The 13,884-nt window shown below is 40.6% G+C and overlaps 1 protein-coding gene and 1 long non-coding RNA gene across 3 annotated transcripts in view; one reads left to right on the top strand and one right to left on the bottom strand.

Moving 5' to 3' along the window:
- The window catches only part of LOC134667309 (ubiquitin carboxyl-terminal hydrolase 4), a 358,087-nt gene that overhangs the window by 342,594 nt on the left and 1,609 nt on the right, over window positions 1-13,884 (bottom strand). For both annotated transcript variants that reach the window (XR_010098622.1, XM_063524655.1), the window contains exons 3-13: window positions 13,406-13,540; window positions 9,164-9,298; window positions 8,583-8,686; window positions 7,250-7,370; window positions 4,992-5,139; window positions 4,308-4,454; window positions 3,329-3,513; window positions 2,786-2,892; window positions 2,162-2,293; window positions 1,790-1,885; window positions 564-1,600 (exon numbers count right to left, since the gene is read on the bottom strand). Coding sequence is in view for 1 of the 2 variants with exons in the window: in XM_063524655.1 (XP_063380725.1) it covers window positions 564-1,600; window positions 1,790-1,885; window positions 2,162-2,293; window positions 2,786-2,892; window positions 3,329-3,513; window positions 4,308-4,454; window positions 4,992-5,139; window positions 7,250-7,370; window positions 8,583-8,686; window positions 9,164-9,298; window positions 13,406-13,540 (2,347 nt within the window). In the remaining variant the exon portion in view is untranslated. The remainder of the gene's footprint in view (window positions 1-563; window positions 1,601-1,789; window positions 1,886-2,161; window positions 2,294-2,785; window positions 2,893-3,328; window positions 3,514-4,307; window positions 4,455-4,991; window positions 5,140-7,249; window positions 7,371-8,582; window positions 8,687-9,163; window positions 9,299-13,405; window positions 13,541-13,884) is intronic.
- Window positions 5,232-6,812, top strand: LOC134667323 (uncharacterized). The gene is made up of 2 exons (XR_010098625.1): window positions 5,232-5,733; window positions 6,602-6,812. It is a non-coding gene; the product is annotated as an uncharacterized LOC134667323 (long non-coding RNA).

Below are 13,884 nucleotides of genomic sequence, written 5' to 3'. Positions count from 1 at the left end.
TACTCTGCAGACTACACGTATTTTATATAATCAATTGTATTTTCACCACACCAGCTGGTAAAGGGCGCAAAATTTGTGTATCCTGTGCCTTGAAATCCTCGCGACTCTCAAGATTCCACTTATCGAACCACTTGCTACTCTCGTGGTTCAATTTTGGAATCTTTCGCTTGCTCGGGTATCAATTAGTACGAGAGGTTAAACAACAACTTTGCCCAACTTTTCAAAACAATTGACTGTCTTGAATTGTTTTTCAACACAATAGTGAATTTAACTGTTTACTATTGTTTTCAGAAGTTTACTAACAAGAATATGGATTCAAAAAATCTGAAGTAAACAAAATATTCAATCATTCATATGGTGTCAATATGACACAAATATTAGACATCATCGTCATACTACATGGTTTACAATTCTATGATTTTACAGTTCTACGAAATTCTTCTTTATCACAATTATCACTTTCAGCTTTGGTCACAAAGGGGCTATGCGACGTATCATATACCGTTTCACGAGATCTAAAATTTTAGAAAGGAACATATCAGCTTTAATTTCTAAATACTAACCTGTTCTATGAGATTCCCCCGCGATGTTGGCGTGGCGCGGAACGATGTACTTGGAGTCCTGGAACATGGTGAGCACTAGGTCCTCGGTGGTGGGGTGGTACTCCACGCCGTTGATGCTGGCCACCAGCGGCGAGCTGTCGTAGTTGCGGTTGGCGTCGCGGGTCGCCCCGCGCGGCGGGTAGTCCACGGAGCGCGGCCGCCGAGTGTCCACGGGGGTCATCTTCGGATTTATGTGCACGTCTTTATGGATGTACGGTTCGAGGGACGCGCTAGATTCGTTGTCGCACTCGCTCGGGCCGCCGGTCGGTCGGTTGCCGTTCACCTCGACTATTAGCGGCCGCTGCAGAGTCGGGGATTGGATAATAGCGGTGTTATGTACGACGGGCGCGGGGTCGGCCGGGCGGGTCTCCGCGACGCCGTCGTCGGGCAGGCTGGCGACGCTCCGCGCCGAGGGGCTGCGCGTCGGCGGGGTGATCTCCGACTCGGACTCGGGCTCGTCGCCGGGAGCTTCGATCTTAGCGTCCTCGGCGACTTCGTCCTTCACCTCGGCGATCTCGTTGAGAGTTTCGCTCGGTCGTTTCACGTATTTCGGCATCCGGAGCGCCCAGTGGCCCGCGTCGTCCGCGGCGTGCGCGGGAGCGACGGCGGGCCTCTTCCGCCTGTAGAAGAGCATGTAGGCGGTGTTGTTGACGAGCTCGCCGGGGGCGTTGTCGTCGTCGACGGGCGTGACGCGCGAGTCGTCGAACTTGTACCAGCGGCCGTCGTAGGGGTTGCGGCAGGCGGCGGTGTAGTGGCCGGTCTCGAGGTCGTCGCCGTGGTGGTAGCAGACGGCGTACAGGTCGTAGGTGTTGTGGGTGGGGCCGGGCCGCGAGGCGCGCCGGCGCGGGGAGCGCGAGTGGCCGGCCGAGTGCGAGTGCGCGTGCGCGTGCGCGTGCGCGCCGTCGCCGCGCGGCGCCAGGTGCGGCGTCATGTCCAGGTCGCTCAGGGGAAACTCCACCATTGTCGTCAACTTTGTACTCGTTCGACACTTGGCTTGCCTGGGACAAACGATTCAACATTCATTGCCGGTTCAGGAAATGAGAACAGAATTTGAACTGGTATTATTTCATAGTTTTGAGGTTTTATCTCGAATAATTATCATAGTATAGTAAAGCCGCTTAAAACAACATTCGCGGCAAACAGATTCTTATCAAATAATGTTCTACACTGGTTAAGTGGTTACTTACTGCCGAAACCGTTTGAGATGAATGACCAAGATATCCGGCAGCGACCACAGGCCGAGCGTTTTAACGACCGGCATATACCTCTGGCACTGGGGGCATCTGCAACAAAAAAGGAATCATAATGAGTTTACTGTAAGGTCGCTGATAACGTAGTGTTAAGGGCGCGGGCACACTAGCGATTTGCGAACGAGTAGAAAGCGAGGCGAGCGTGCAGCGTGTTCACCGCAAGCGTGCAACGATATCGCCGCGAACACGAAACGGTTTCTCTCCCATCCCAATACTCGCTGCGCGCTCGCCTCGCTTTTAACTCGCTCGCATATCACCAGTGTGGCCGGGCACTTTCTTTGCTTTACTATAGTTTTTTTTGTAACTCACCGCCAAGCGTCCTCCTGGGCCAGCTGCTCTGCGCGCGTGTAGTGCGCGAGGCAGGCGTGCAGCGTGAGCGGCGCCGCCGAGCCGTGCGCCGACACGTGCACCTCGCACGCCTCCAGTGGGTCCCGGATTATGCTGTGAGAAAAACAACTTTAAGACAATGGAGGAAGATTTATTTTCGGAGAATTTAATCATCATCAACAATAAATCTCGGGGTATATGATAGTGAAAAACTTTACTGCACATTGCAGTATGATTTATCGTCGCCTGCTCGTCGGCATTGGGTGAATGCGTTTTTCCTCAGTCGTTGCGTAACAATTTGTAAAACACGAATCTGAGCTATCGCAAATAAATTCACCCCTAAAGGCACCATTGTTTTTCTTAGGGCCACTTGCACCAATTCACTAACCCGGGGTTAACCGGTTAAACCTGGAGTTACCATGGGTACCAGTACAATATGCAACTGGGTTAACGGTTTAACTGGTTAACCCCGGGTTAGTGGGGATGGTGCAAGTGGCGCTTAAAGGACATTCCGTGTCTCATTTCCCGTTGTTTTTCGCATGTTGCAATCTCTACCTTGTATTAATGGAAATGGAGTCTTAATTGAAGTATAAACAAGCCGCGAACCTGTCTCTGTGCGCTGGGTCCCATAGCAGCTCGAGTCGGAGGTGCGGGTGCTTGTCGTGCGCGCATAGCGCCTGCTCTACATCCAGAGCGAACAAAGGATGGGGAAGCTGAAATGAAACATTCGCTTTAGACTCTATATTTAGATAATAGTTTTTTTAAGAATGTTTGCGTGTCTTTTTGCTTCCAATCTATATGTATAACATGTCCAATGACCGTGGTGGCAATTAGACGCATTTTCGAAGATGAACTAGCTGGCTCCAGACTGGTTGTTAAGTCGCGCATCATTGTCTCGCTATAACCGGTTTTTTTAACCCAATATTTTTAATTATTTTATGCTCTATACGTAGGACTGAATCATTTAGTAAGTCCTTTCATTTAAAAATAAAATAATAATAAACCAAAGAACGAAAACAAACGTAGAAGAAAAAACCAGTTCCGAGTCTTGATTGCTGCGCAAGAAAACGTCGAGCCACAAGCTATTCGGAGTGTTTCTCAGCCGAGACGCGTTCGACCGAGCATACTGTGAGAGCAACACTGGTATACCTCGGGCTGCAGGTAGGCGGGGTCGCGGGGCCGGTGCGGCTCGGCGATGCGCGCGCGGAAGATGTCGGCGGCCTGCGCGCCCTCCAGCACCAGCTCCGCCACCACCGCGCTCATCTCCTTCAGCAGCAGCTTCTGCAGGTCCACGTACGACGTCTCGCGCGGCACTTGCATCGCGTACGGCGATCCTAAGAGCGATACGACACTATATTATACGAAGCGAGCGATACTGAATATGCAACAGAAATTTACATTTATTAGTCGCTAACTGAGCGGTTTAGTAGTCACTGGTGCCGATATCATCAGCGCATCATCATGAGTCCTGGACGCTCGGAGCAGAACCGGTCATCCATCCGCGGCCGCGCCCGCGCGCCTCGCACCGCGCATGCATTCTCTCCGCAACCGCGGCACACGACGGCTCGCGCCCGTCCCGTCTCGTTCGCGATACACCGTACGCGCCGCGCTCTCTTTTATAGTAACGGTCGTTTATAGTTTTTAATATATTTTTACATAAGTGATACAGTCCACATCATTTCTCTCCAGTAGCTAGCCCAACAGTCACAAATATAGATTTCTCGCCGCGCCATCCAAAATACATCGAGAATTTAATAGCAAACTTACAACCAGAAACATGAGCTATACTCGTATCTTACAACTGCGAGCATGAACAGGCATGCGATTCAAAATAAAGGCTCATTTAGACGGTGCGAGAAATCGCATGCGAGTTTCATTACATTTATTAAGCCTTATGTTGATCGGTCGACTGAGTCGATATAACCTCAATGGTCTGCAATGTAATTAAAATCGCATGTAAGTTCGCGTGCCGTCTAAATGAGACATCTAATATTAAATCGTAGATGATACAATTAGTATGGGTAGTTTTTAAGAAATTATCAGGTAAATGTTCCCTGTTTTTTCCCTATTCACTTCGATTGACGGTATTTACAAAGCAACATCTGACTATACAAATGTGATTCGTTACCAAAACGCTCCCCGTCTAGTAGGTTGACCCAGAGGATGAGCAGATAGGGCGTGGTGGGCGTCTGCAGCAGCGGCGGCGCCTCCATGCAGTACAGCGCGCCGAAGTCCAGCCCCGCCGGCTCCCACCCGGCGCGGGCCACGCACCAGCCTGCGGGAACAAACAATGGACGTAATACAAGAGACTTATACAGAACGGCAGATTTCCACATCTTAAAAAAAACCACGCTGCGATGCGGCTTCTGTCAATATAATAATAATAATTTTAGCCTATATACGTCCCACTGCTGGGCATAGGCCAATATGTGGTCTTTCAATATGTAACTTGAAAACCACGAAATACCCCTCCAAGCTCCGTCGCCAGAATCGGCGTGAAACGAATTCATTCTAAGCATTTTACTCGAGATCAAGTCGTGTGACCGCGACCAGTACCTACAGTAGTTTAAGAATGTTGCCTCTAATACCTAAGTTTTAAAAACGCAACCCAATGGCCAGAAACACAAATAGTCTGGGGTATGTGGCTTCGTTCTATGGATTTGACATATCTAATGACTACCTACATGTATTTTAGCTCATCAGAGAAATTTGTAGAGGTCGCCGTAGTCGGATACGACAAGGAGAACTATATTTATGTATTGAAACATTGAGAATAAACGCAAAGACTTGAAAAAAAAAAGAATTATCATACCAGTTTCATTAATTTCGGCCAAAATGATGTTGTCACGTTCGATGCCAGTGTCCGTATGTAGGGTTGTTCGCAGGTCTTCCATTGTGGAGTTGGGTTTCAGCTCAACGCCGATGCGGACTTGGCGGGGTTGTTGGTTCACATATACAACCTGGCAATAAACAATAAACATTTAAACTCGTATATACATAACATGTAGGTATGTATATAACATAATAAATATACGTACCAAGTGTATTACTAGATTTCAAATATTTTTTAACCCTTTACCAGGCCAAGGGAAATATTCCACCCACATCTTATATCGGTTACCGTAGTCAGGTTTTAACTCCAAACCACCTACAAAATATTTTGTCAATCCCTGAAAATATTATTTTATGATCTTCATTCACAACACGCTTCTAAATTGCGTAATATATCTTTGGCAGCCATTTCAATTCACTTGAACGCTAATTTCAGCAAACTACGGAGAAATTCGAACACTTTCCATAATTTCTATGAAACAGAAGTACATAGATCGAACAATTTTTTGATATTTTGTAGATTTTGAGTGTTGAAAGCAAATGTAATCGTAAACATTGCTAAATATTCATGCATTATTGTGTATGACCAGAATTAGGATGTGGGTTGACATTATCCCATGGCCTTATTAGAGTTTAACTGTGTGGGAGCTATTTTTCCCATGGCCCGGTAAATTGTCTTGTCATGTCATAAAAACTCACGTAAGTAATAAAACAGTTTTTGTGTTCAACCTAGAGCGAATTCATGTACCTAGCTATAAAATCTCCTTTTAAAGGCTTTCCCTGAAGAATTTCTTCTTGTAGATAGTATCATAAAATTGAATAATTGAATAGTTATTTAAGTAGATAATGTAGATACATCACTACATAGTATAAAACAAAGTCGCTTTCTCTGTCCCTATGTCCCTTTGTATGCTTAAATCTTTGAAACTACGCAACGGATTTTGATGCGGTTTTCTTTAATAGATAGAGTGATTCAAGAGGAAGGTTTATATGTATATGTATAAGTATTTAGTATCAGCATTGCACCCGTGCGAAGCGGGGGCGGGTCGCTAGTAATAATATATAAGACGGCGACATACCCGACAAATGTCGACCGTACCGTCCCTCAGGATATATTATCGGTAGTTATTTTATTATACTTACAAAAAATAAATACGTACCGAGAATGCCCTTAAACGAATTAGGTACCTACTCGTATTTTTGATACAGCCTGTATACTTAAAAATAAATAACAAAAACCAAAGAGCCCCAAAATCTAATCGGGTCATGGGAAGAATAGTTCCCACACAGGCAAATTCTAGCCAGGCAATGGGATAGAGTCATCCCACATCCTAATTCTAGTCATATCACAAGGACGCAGGAGTATTTAGCAAAATATATGATTATATTACCTTACAATCATTAAAATCATGAAAATAACAAAAAATGGTTCTATATATCTGCTTGTGTTTTTCTTAAATTCAGTAAAGTGTTCGAATTTGTAAACAAACCACTAACATCACTGGTCAAGTGGATTTAAATGGCTGCTAAAGATATATTATTGGATTTTGAAGCGTGCCATGAATGAAGATCATAAAATAATGTTTTCAGTGATTGATATAATGGTTCGTAGGAGATTTGGAGTTAAACCTTGACTATTATAACCGATATAAGATGTGGGTGGAATATATCCCTTGGCCTGATCAAGAATATAATAAGACAAAATCTAGTATGACAGTTCATTACTTAGACAGGCGATGGGATAACCGTAACCCACATTTTTATTTCTGGTTTAGAGGAAGATCTCCGACTTTCATAAATACATTTTTTACAAGGCGTTCAATACGGTTGCAACAGCATATAAAGTACGTATTAAGACACGCTGGTTCTTCGGGGCCTGGTAAAGGGTTAAGTCATGAAATAGTCAAAGCGTTAATAATAAATATTGTAGTACCCTGTGGTGAGTAATCCCGCTATAAGAAAGTACCCACCGCTTATGTATTGTTAATAAAAAAAAACAATTCAACTTAGTTTAAACCAATTGAATAAATATTTTTTATCGTAAAAGTACGATTGTTTAAATGTTATAATTAAAAAATAATAATGCGCTTAACCTCTGAAAAATGCATTCAAGCAATTTACACGACTACTCCATATAAAAATAAACTAACAACTGGACCATCATTTCTTTTTTGTAGTCGCCAGTTTGCCACACAAACATTGGAAAATATTAGATACTGAATGTTGTCATATACTCACATTAACAGGTAAGGGAGAGATTTGTGCAGCGGCCGGCCTGGGCGGTAGCTGTACGCTCACGCAATGGAAAGGGTCGAATGTACACGATGTCCGCTCACACTTCGCGCACGTCAATGCCGACCTGTCAACACATTTCACACAAATATGACTTCACTGTTTTACTTTATGTATACATATATCCTTTTTACAGGTCCTCATCACACTAGCAGCGTTACCCCGCTGTATGGCGATTTCACAGGATTAAAATGCTGCAGAAGTAAGATATCATTACGTTTCGGGTTTCGTTAGATATATCGAATCTTAAAATCTTCTTATCATCGTATCATTATTTATCATCGTAGAAACACGAAATATACAGGGTGACTAAAAAATAGGTGCATTCCCGTTGCCAGGGAGGTTTTGGGATTATACTATATAATTTTTTTCACGATTTCGAGGTTGGTCCCATAGTAAAAGTTGCCTAGTATAATCCCAAAACTTCCCTGGAAATGGGAATGCACTTATTTTTTAGCCACCCTGTACAAAAGAGCAATTAATTGGTCAAACAGCCTTATTGTCAGAGCACTAATAACCAAGGAAAAAGGATTGATTGATTACAATGCCATCTAGTGCGTTAGACACGACATCGCATCCAAATGATGGGGTTATAAAATCCGTATTCTAAACTGCCGACCGTTTCGGAGATATTTGCAAAAGTAAAATAACAAAAACTTACAAAAAGTCATTCACCCTATTATACCGTATCCATTTTGTGGGTTAAAACCATGTTTATAAATTATTGCTATGACTCATCTGTGTCAGATTGTAGTGGCCTTGATCTTTATCTCACTAATGCTATTTATAGTACTATTATACGCGGGCATCATATGGATGGCTTTTATTTAGCTTTTTAACACATTAGTGGCGGGGCATACATAAACTTTATTTTTACTGGTTATTATTGAAAATGGCGATCTCTCATAAACTACATTCAACTTTATTCATGCAAAAACAGCATAATTCTACGTTCATTTTTAAGGTTCCGTACCCAATGGGTAAAAATGGGACCCCATTACTAAGACTCCGCTGTCCGTCTGTCTGTCACCAGGCAGTAACTCATAAACCGTGATAGTGATACCTAGACAGTTCGGTTCGGTTCGGTTGCCGCTATAACAACAAATACTATAAACAAAATAAAATAAAGTACAAATCCCATACAACAAGCGTGATTTTTTTGCGTAATAGTACGGAACCCTTCGTGCGCGAGTCCAACTCGCACTTGGTCGGTTTTATTACATAAATAGTCCCGTAATTAAAAGTACCATTTTACCATATTGTATAATAGGAATATTACCGGTATTGAGCTTGAAATACTGCCTGGACAAATGAACTATTTCTTCTAGCGTGATTAGCTAAGGTTTCCGCGGCAACCACCTCGTCAGGTTTACCGCATGTGTTCTGGAACATACAACAAAAACATTAAAACATCAGCTAAGCAGGTGATGGATACAGTTACTTTCAATTTTCTACTTCAATTCTTGTCCGAGTTTTTGGTTTTATAAGGTGAACTACTTAACACTTAACAGCAACACTCTGAACATATTGAATGCCGGGAACCGCTCGGCGATTTCTGTTCGTGGTCGGTTTAATCTACAAAGCGGGAAAACACTGGGATCGGCTACGAGCGTAGCGCTACGAAAACGTTGACACTTTGTTAGTTAATTTACTAAGGTTTACTATTTGTTAGTTAATTGTATGGAAAAGTGGAAAAGTAATCAAGGATGCCAGATACTTTTGGCTTGATGTTTCATACACTACTATTGATGCTGACTGTACTCTTCTGTGTAAAAAACTGGCTAGTTTTTTTTTCATTATGTATGTTACTGACAATGTTAATAAAATCATACAAAAGTAATACATTATGGTTGGTGTTACCTTAATGGTTTTATATTTCTTTTTAGTGGCAGTGTTTAAATCTTCATGGACCTTATCAAGCAACCAAAAAAGAAACTCTTGCGCGTCATGCTGGCTGTTCCCTCTGTACTGCATGCCATGCCTCTCCACTGCACCCTGTCAAAAAACAAAAAACTTTTTTCATATATTATAACTAAATTAGGGTTATTACCACAAAACAAAGAAGTAATAGAAGTGAAACGTATGTCTATAGCGTGTGGCAAGATTATGGTTAGCTGCATACACTTTCAGCACAGACTATTGTCAGTCGTGTGACAGTTCAGCATGGCGCTTTAGACATGTCAGATGTGAAAACGATTCCAGTAAAAATTAGAAATAATTACGAATATGCCGTGCTGCTCCATTTTGGAGTGTAAAAACACTAGCGGGACAAAAAATATTAGATATGGAGGCATTTCATATCATCGGTAAGTATTATTTTATGTAATATTTCAATATTTTTTTTACATGTTTTTTACATTTTCGGTTTCCGCAAGGATTTTTGGATTGTTTAGTACAAAAATCAGATTTATGTAAATGAGATAAGGTTGATATCTACTTAGCGTAAAAGTCATGTACGGGTGCGCTATTCGACCACAGTGCGAGGACCATATCAAAAAAGTTATCGATGTCGATGTTCGTATAAATATACACAGTTCGGTTTGTTTATGTTCATACATGTTCTTAATAATTTATTTTTGTTTTGCCTCTGGATGATCATATCAAAAAAGTCGTCGCTTATGCACATTTTATATTATGTAGGTACAAAATATGTTCTTACTTATTTATTCCAATTCAATGGATTATTTGATTTTAAGTTTTTCTTATAGTATAGTATCTAGTATCCATACATATTTGTCAATTTTCTCTATTAAATACGAGTAGGTAAGGTGTCAGTTTTAAGCTGTCTCATAATCTTACTGCCGGGTATTTGCTGGCCAGTCTAAAGCCCGCTCCACAAGCTTGCACAAATATTGAAGCGTTCTTCACATTGGATGCGAGTACACACCATGCTCCAGTAAAAACGTGCATAGTGCTATCTCGCTCGTATATCAGAGCGGCATTTCTATCCGCATTATTGCGATAAGTTGATAACCGTCTAAGTGCAAAAAATATTGTTAGTATTTCCATTATTTATAATTACCATTTTTTAATAATCTTGCATACGAGCTTATATCGGAGATTCATATTGATGTATGACACAACATTATTGCTTTATTTTGCCTTAAAATAATAACGTGCCAGTTAATAAATATTGTGAACACTTATTAACTACACTTACACTTACTTGCGTATTTATTACGCACGCATCTAGTGAGAATATTAATTGCAGGTAAAAAATACGCATCTCGCGTATTTTTCACGCACGCACACACGCATCGCGGTGAGAAGGTAAGAAATTTGATTTAATTAAAAAAAAACTATAAGTACACAACGGGTTAGCACTAATTGGCTAGCAGGTTATTATTTCGCGTCATTACAAAGCAATATTGTTCTGGGGTGTGCTAAAGAGTAGAGTCTGTGCGGAAAGAGAAGAGTCGTGGAATGTATTGGGCCCCATACATTCCACGACTCTTCTCTTTCCGCACAGACTCTAACAGTTTTTATTATATACCTACTCGCTTACAGTTATATGCGTGGTTGGTGGCGTGATTACTTTCAATACGAGATTTTTTTTATTAAAAAGTAAGTAGGTAAGTACCTAATCGTCGAAAATAAAGTAATACATATGTATAAAAAAACTGAATAGTTTACGTGTACATTGATAATTAATAAGCGTTTATCGATATCACACCGAATCATGCACATCCCTAAAGTCCATTCCAATAGAACTTGCAATGTATGTAAACAAACCGCCATATTGAAATTGTCTCTGAATGATGAATTTGCTAGTGATGGGCAAGAGTCTTACTTAATCCTTTACTTAAGGCCGTAACACACTATCGCACTGCATCACGAACTTGGTGCGTCGCATCCATAAGTGAGAGCGAGAAACAGATATCTCTTAAATTCAATAACAAAGAAGTAAGATACGCGTACATGCCAAGAAAAACAGTGAACGAGTAAAATAATATTGAAACCGTCAATCATTCAACAGTCATTATTTTGTCAAATGTAGGGTAGATTTTTATTTATGAACAGTCCAAAACTACCAGTTATAATTTTCCGTAGTTTAATAATAATGTTTAAAAATGGTGCGAAAGAATGGAAAAGGTTATTTAAAAAAAAGGAATTAAAACGATTAATCTGAGTTTACATATTTATTGAAATTTAAAATTGTCAAACTACCGCGTAGTGTATATAACCGCGTTGGCAGGTACAGACCGTGAGTCGCGTAGTGTGTAGCGGCTTTACGAGTATATCACCAACTTTAGTCACAACACTACCCATCATAGACAATTGTAGAATGTAAAAGAAACAAAAACGTCATTACATCAGGGCCTACTAACCTAACTTATGAAACCATTTTAAACTTTTAATGAAATATCCAAGATACAGTTATATATTGTTGTATTTTACGGTAACGACCGCTTTAATAGTGTATAGTGTATGTGTTTCAATGGTGTTTGATGAGATTATGTGAAAATTCAAGGAGAAACAGTGACAAAACAAAGTTACGTGCTTTGTTGACAAAGTTTGCAAGTTCTATTGGAATGGACTTTATCGCATGTGTCAACCTCACAGTCGAATATTTTATCCTATCGCATTCATTCTTGGAAAAACCATGCAAGTGTAAAAGGGATAGAGCATAAATGACAATTTGTCAATGATTTGTGTATTATTACAAAAAATAAAAATCGTAGTGCAATTTTGACATAATTTTTTTGACTGTAAAGTTCAAATTACTGTGATGGGCAAGGGCTCATAATTCCTTTCGAAATAAGAAAATATGGCCAATTTTTGTGACAGCGTTTTGGCGACATAGGTTCTCATACTAATCCAGGCACATGCCGTTTCCCGTCCGAGCGCGGCGCGCTCATTCTTTCTTCCGTGGTTATTACTAAGATTCCACTGTCCATCTGTCTGTCACCAGACTTTATCTCATCAACCGCGATGCTAGACAGTTGAAATTTTCACAGTTGATGTAAAACAATAAATACTAAAAACAGAATAAAATAAATATTTAAGTGGGGCTCCCATACAACAAATGTGTTTTTTTTGCGTAATGGTACGGAACCCTTCGTGAGCGAGTCCGACTCTCACTTGGTCGGTTTTTAATTATATACCTACACTAGCAATCCACCCCACCCAGCTTCCGACAAGTGTAAATAATCATTGTCATATTTCATCCAATTTACACAAAACCTTAATGAAGAGCTTCCACAATCATATTCAAATCCGCTGCATATTGAATTTAAATCATATAGAGATTTTGTTACATAAGGGGTTGTGCACAAATCACGCGAGGTGTTTTTGGCTACTTTTTGACCCCTCCCTCCCCATAACTGAAGAAAAATACATGCGAGGTCTCCTTATACCCCCCCCCCCCCCCAACGTGATCTGTCGCGAGTTTTTCGTGACCCCTACCCCCTATCGAACCTCGCGTGATTTGTGCACAAGCCCTAACGTAAGTAATAACGTTTTATTGGCCTGGAGGCTGGATTTTAATGATCGTTGACATCATTTGCAATTGAAGTTGTTAATAATAATGTGAATATCCATGGCCAAACACAATTTAAAACATTATTATTTTATGTCCATTCGCCATGATAACATGACCACTATCTCTGATAGTGTCATTTACCACAATGACTCATTGTTTGACAAACTGTATATTACCGTTAAGGTAATTAACAGGAATTTAAATGCCTTTATTTGATTTAACTAGATCACCATTAGCATTCATTTATATCTTTTATCAGCATAAACTCCACTGTTCCAGATAGAAATTTCATCATTCAAATTGTCAGAATACAATGCATATGTTGCGTACATGGGCTCAGTTTCTCCCTGCCTTGAAGGTTGACATAGTATTATGAGTCAATAGGGAGCCAAACAAGCAAGCCATTTGCTAATATACACAGTAATATTGATGTATTTTCAATTAAGAGTTGTTAACACATTCACTGCCCCCGATGCACATGTGCATTCACCGTCATACAAGTTTGTTCCTAGGCCACGCCCCCTGGCAGTGAATGCGTTAAGCTTACTATAGGCATAGTGTCCTTCAAAGTGTTAATTAATAAAATGTGTTTTAATGACAATAAATGACTGACAACTCACCTTGAATGCAGTACTCATGTCAGGTGTGTATCTGCAAGCCCAGAGAGCTTTGAGGAGAGTTGCTAGTTGTTCCGTTACTTCCCCTCTTGTGCCATATTTTTTTGAGTTAATTTTATTCCTCTTTTGTAAGTCTACCTGAAAGCAAATTAAAAAAATCAGTATTAAGTATTAAAAATAGTCAAGAGAAGATTTAGATTAATTTATTTCAAAATAGTAAATAACATTTATAAATTATTCTAGACTAATCTATATGAATTTACATTATAGATAGACCACATCCATTATGAGATGCAAATCAGCCTTTGTTATTTATGTTGATTAGTCCTTCGGGTGGCATAGATCATTTTAGAGTTCTAGGTAACAAATACTGTAGGAATATAAATAAATAAATAAAAATAAATATTGGTGGACATCTTACACAGATCAACCCAGCCCCAAACTAAGCAAAGCTTGTACTATGGGTGCTAGGCGACGATATA

This window comes from Cydia fagiglandana, chromosome 9 (genome assembly GCF_963556715.1).
Source record: "Cydia fagiglandana chromosome 9, ilCydFagi1.1, whole genome shotgun sequence".
Taxonomy (NCBI): Eukaryota; Metazoa; Arthropoda; class Insecta; order Lepidoptera; family Tortricidae; genus Cydia; species Cydia fagiglandana.
The sequence above is the reverse complement of the archived record's forward strand: the minus strand, read 5'-3'. Positions and strand labels throughout refer to the sequence as shown.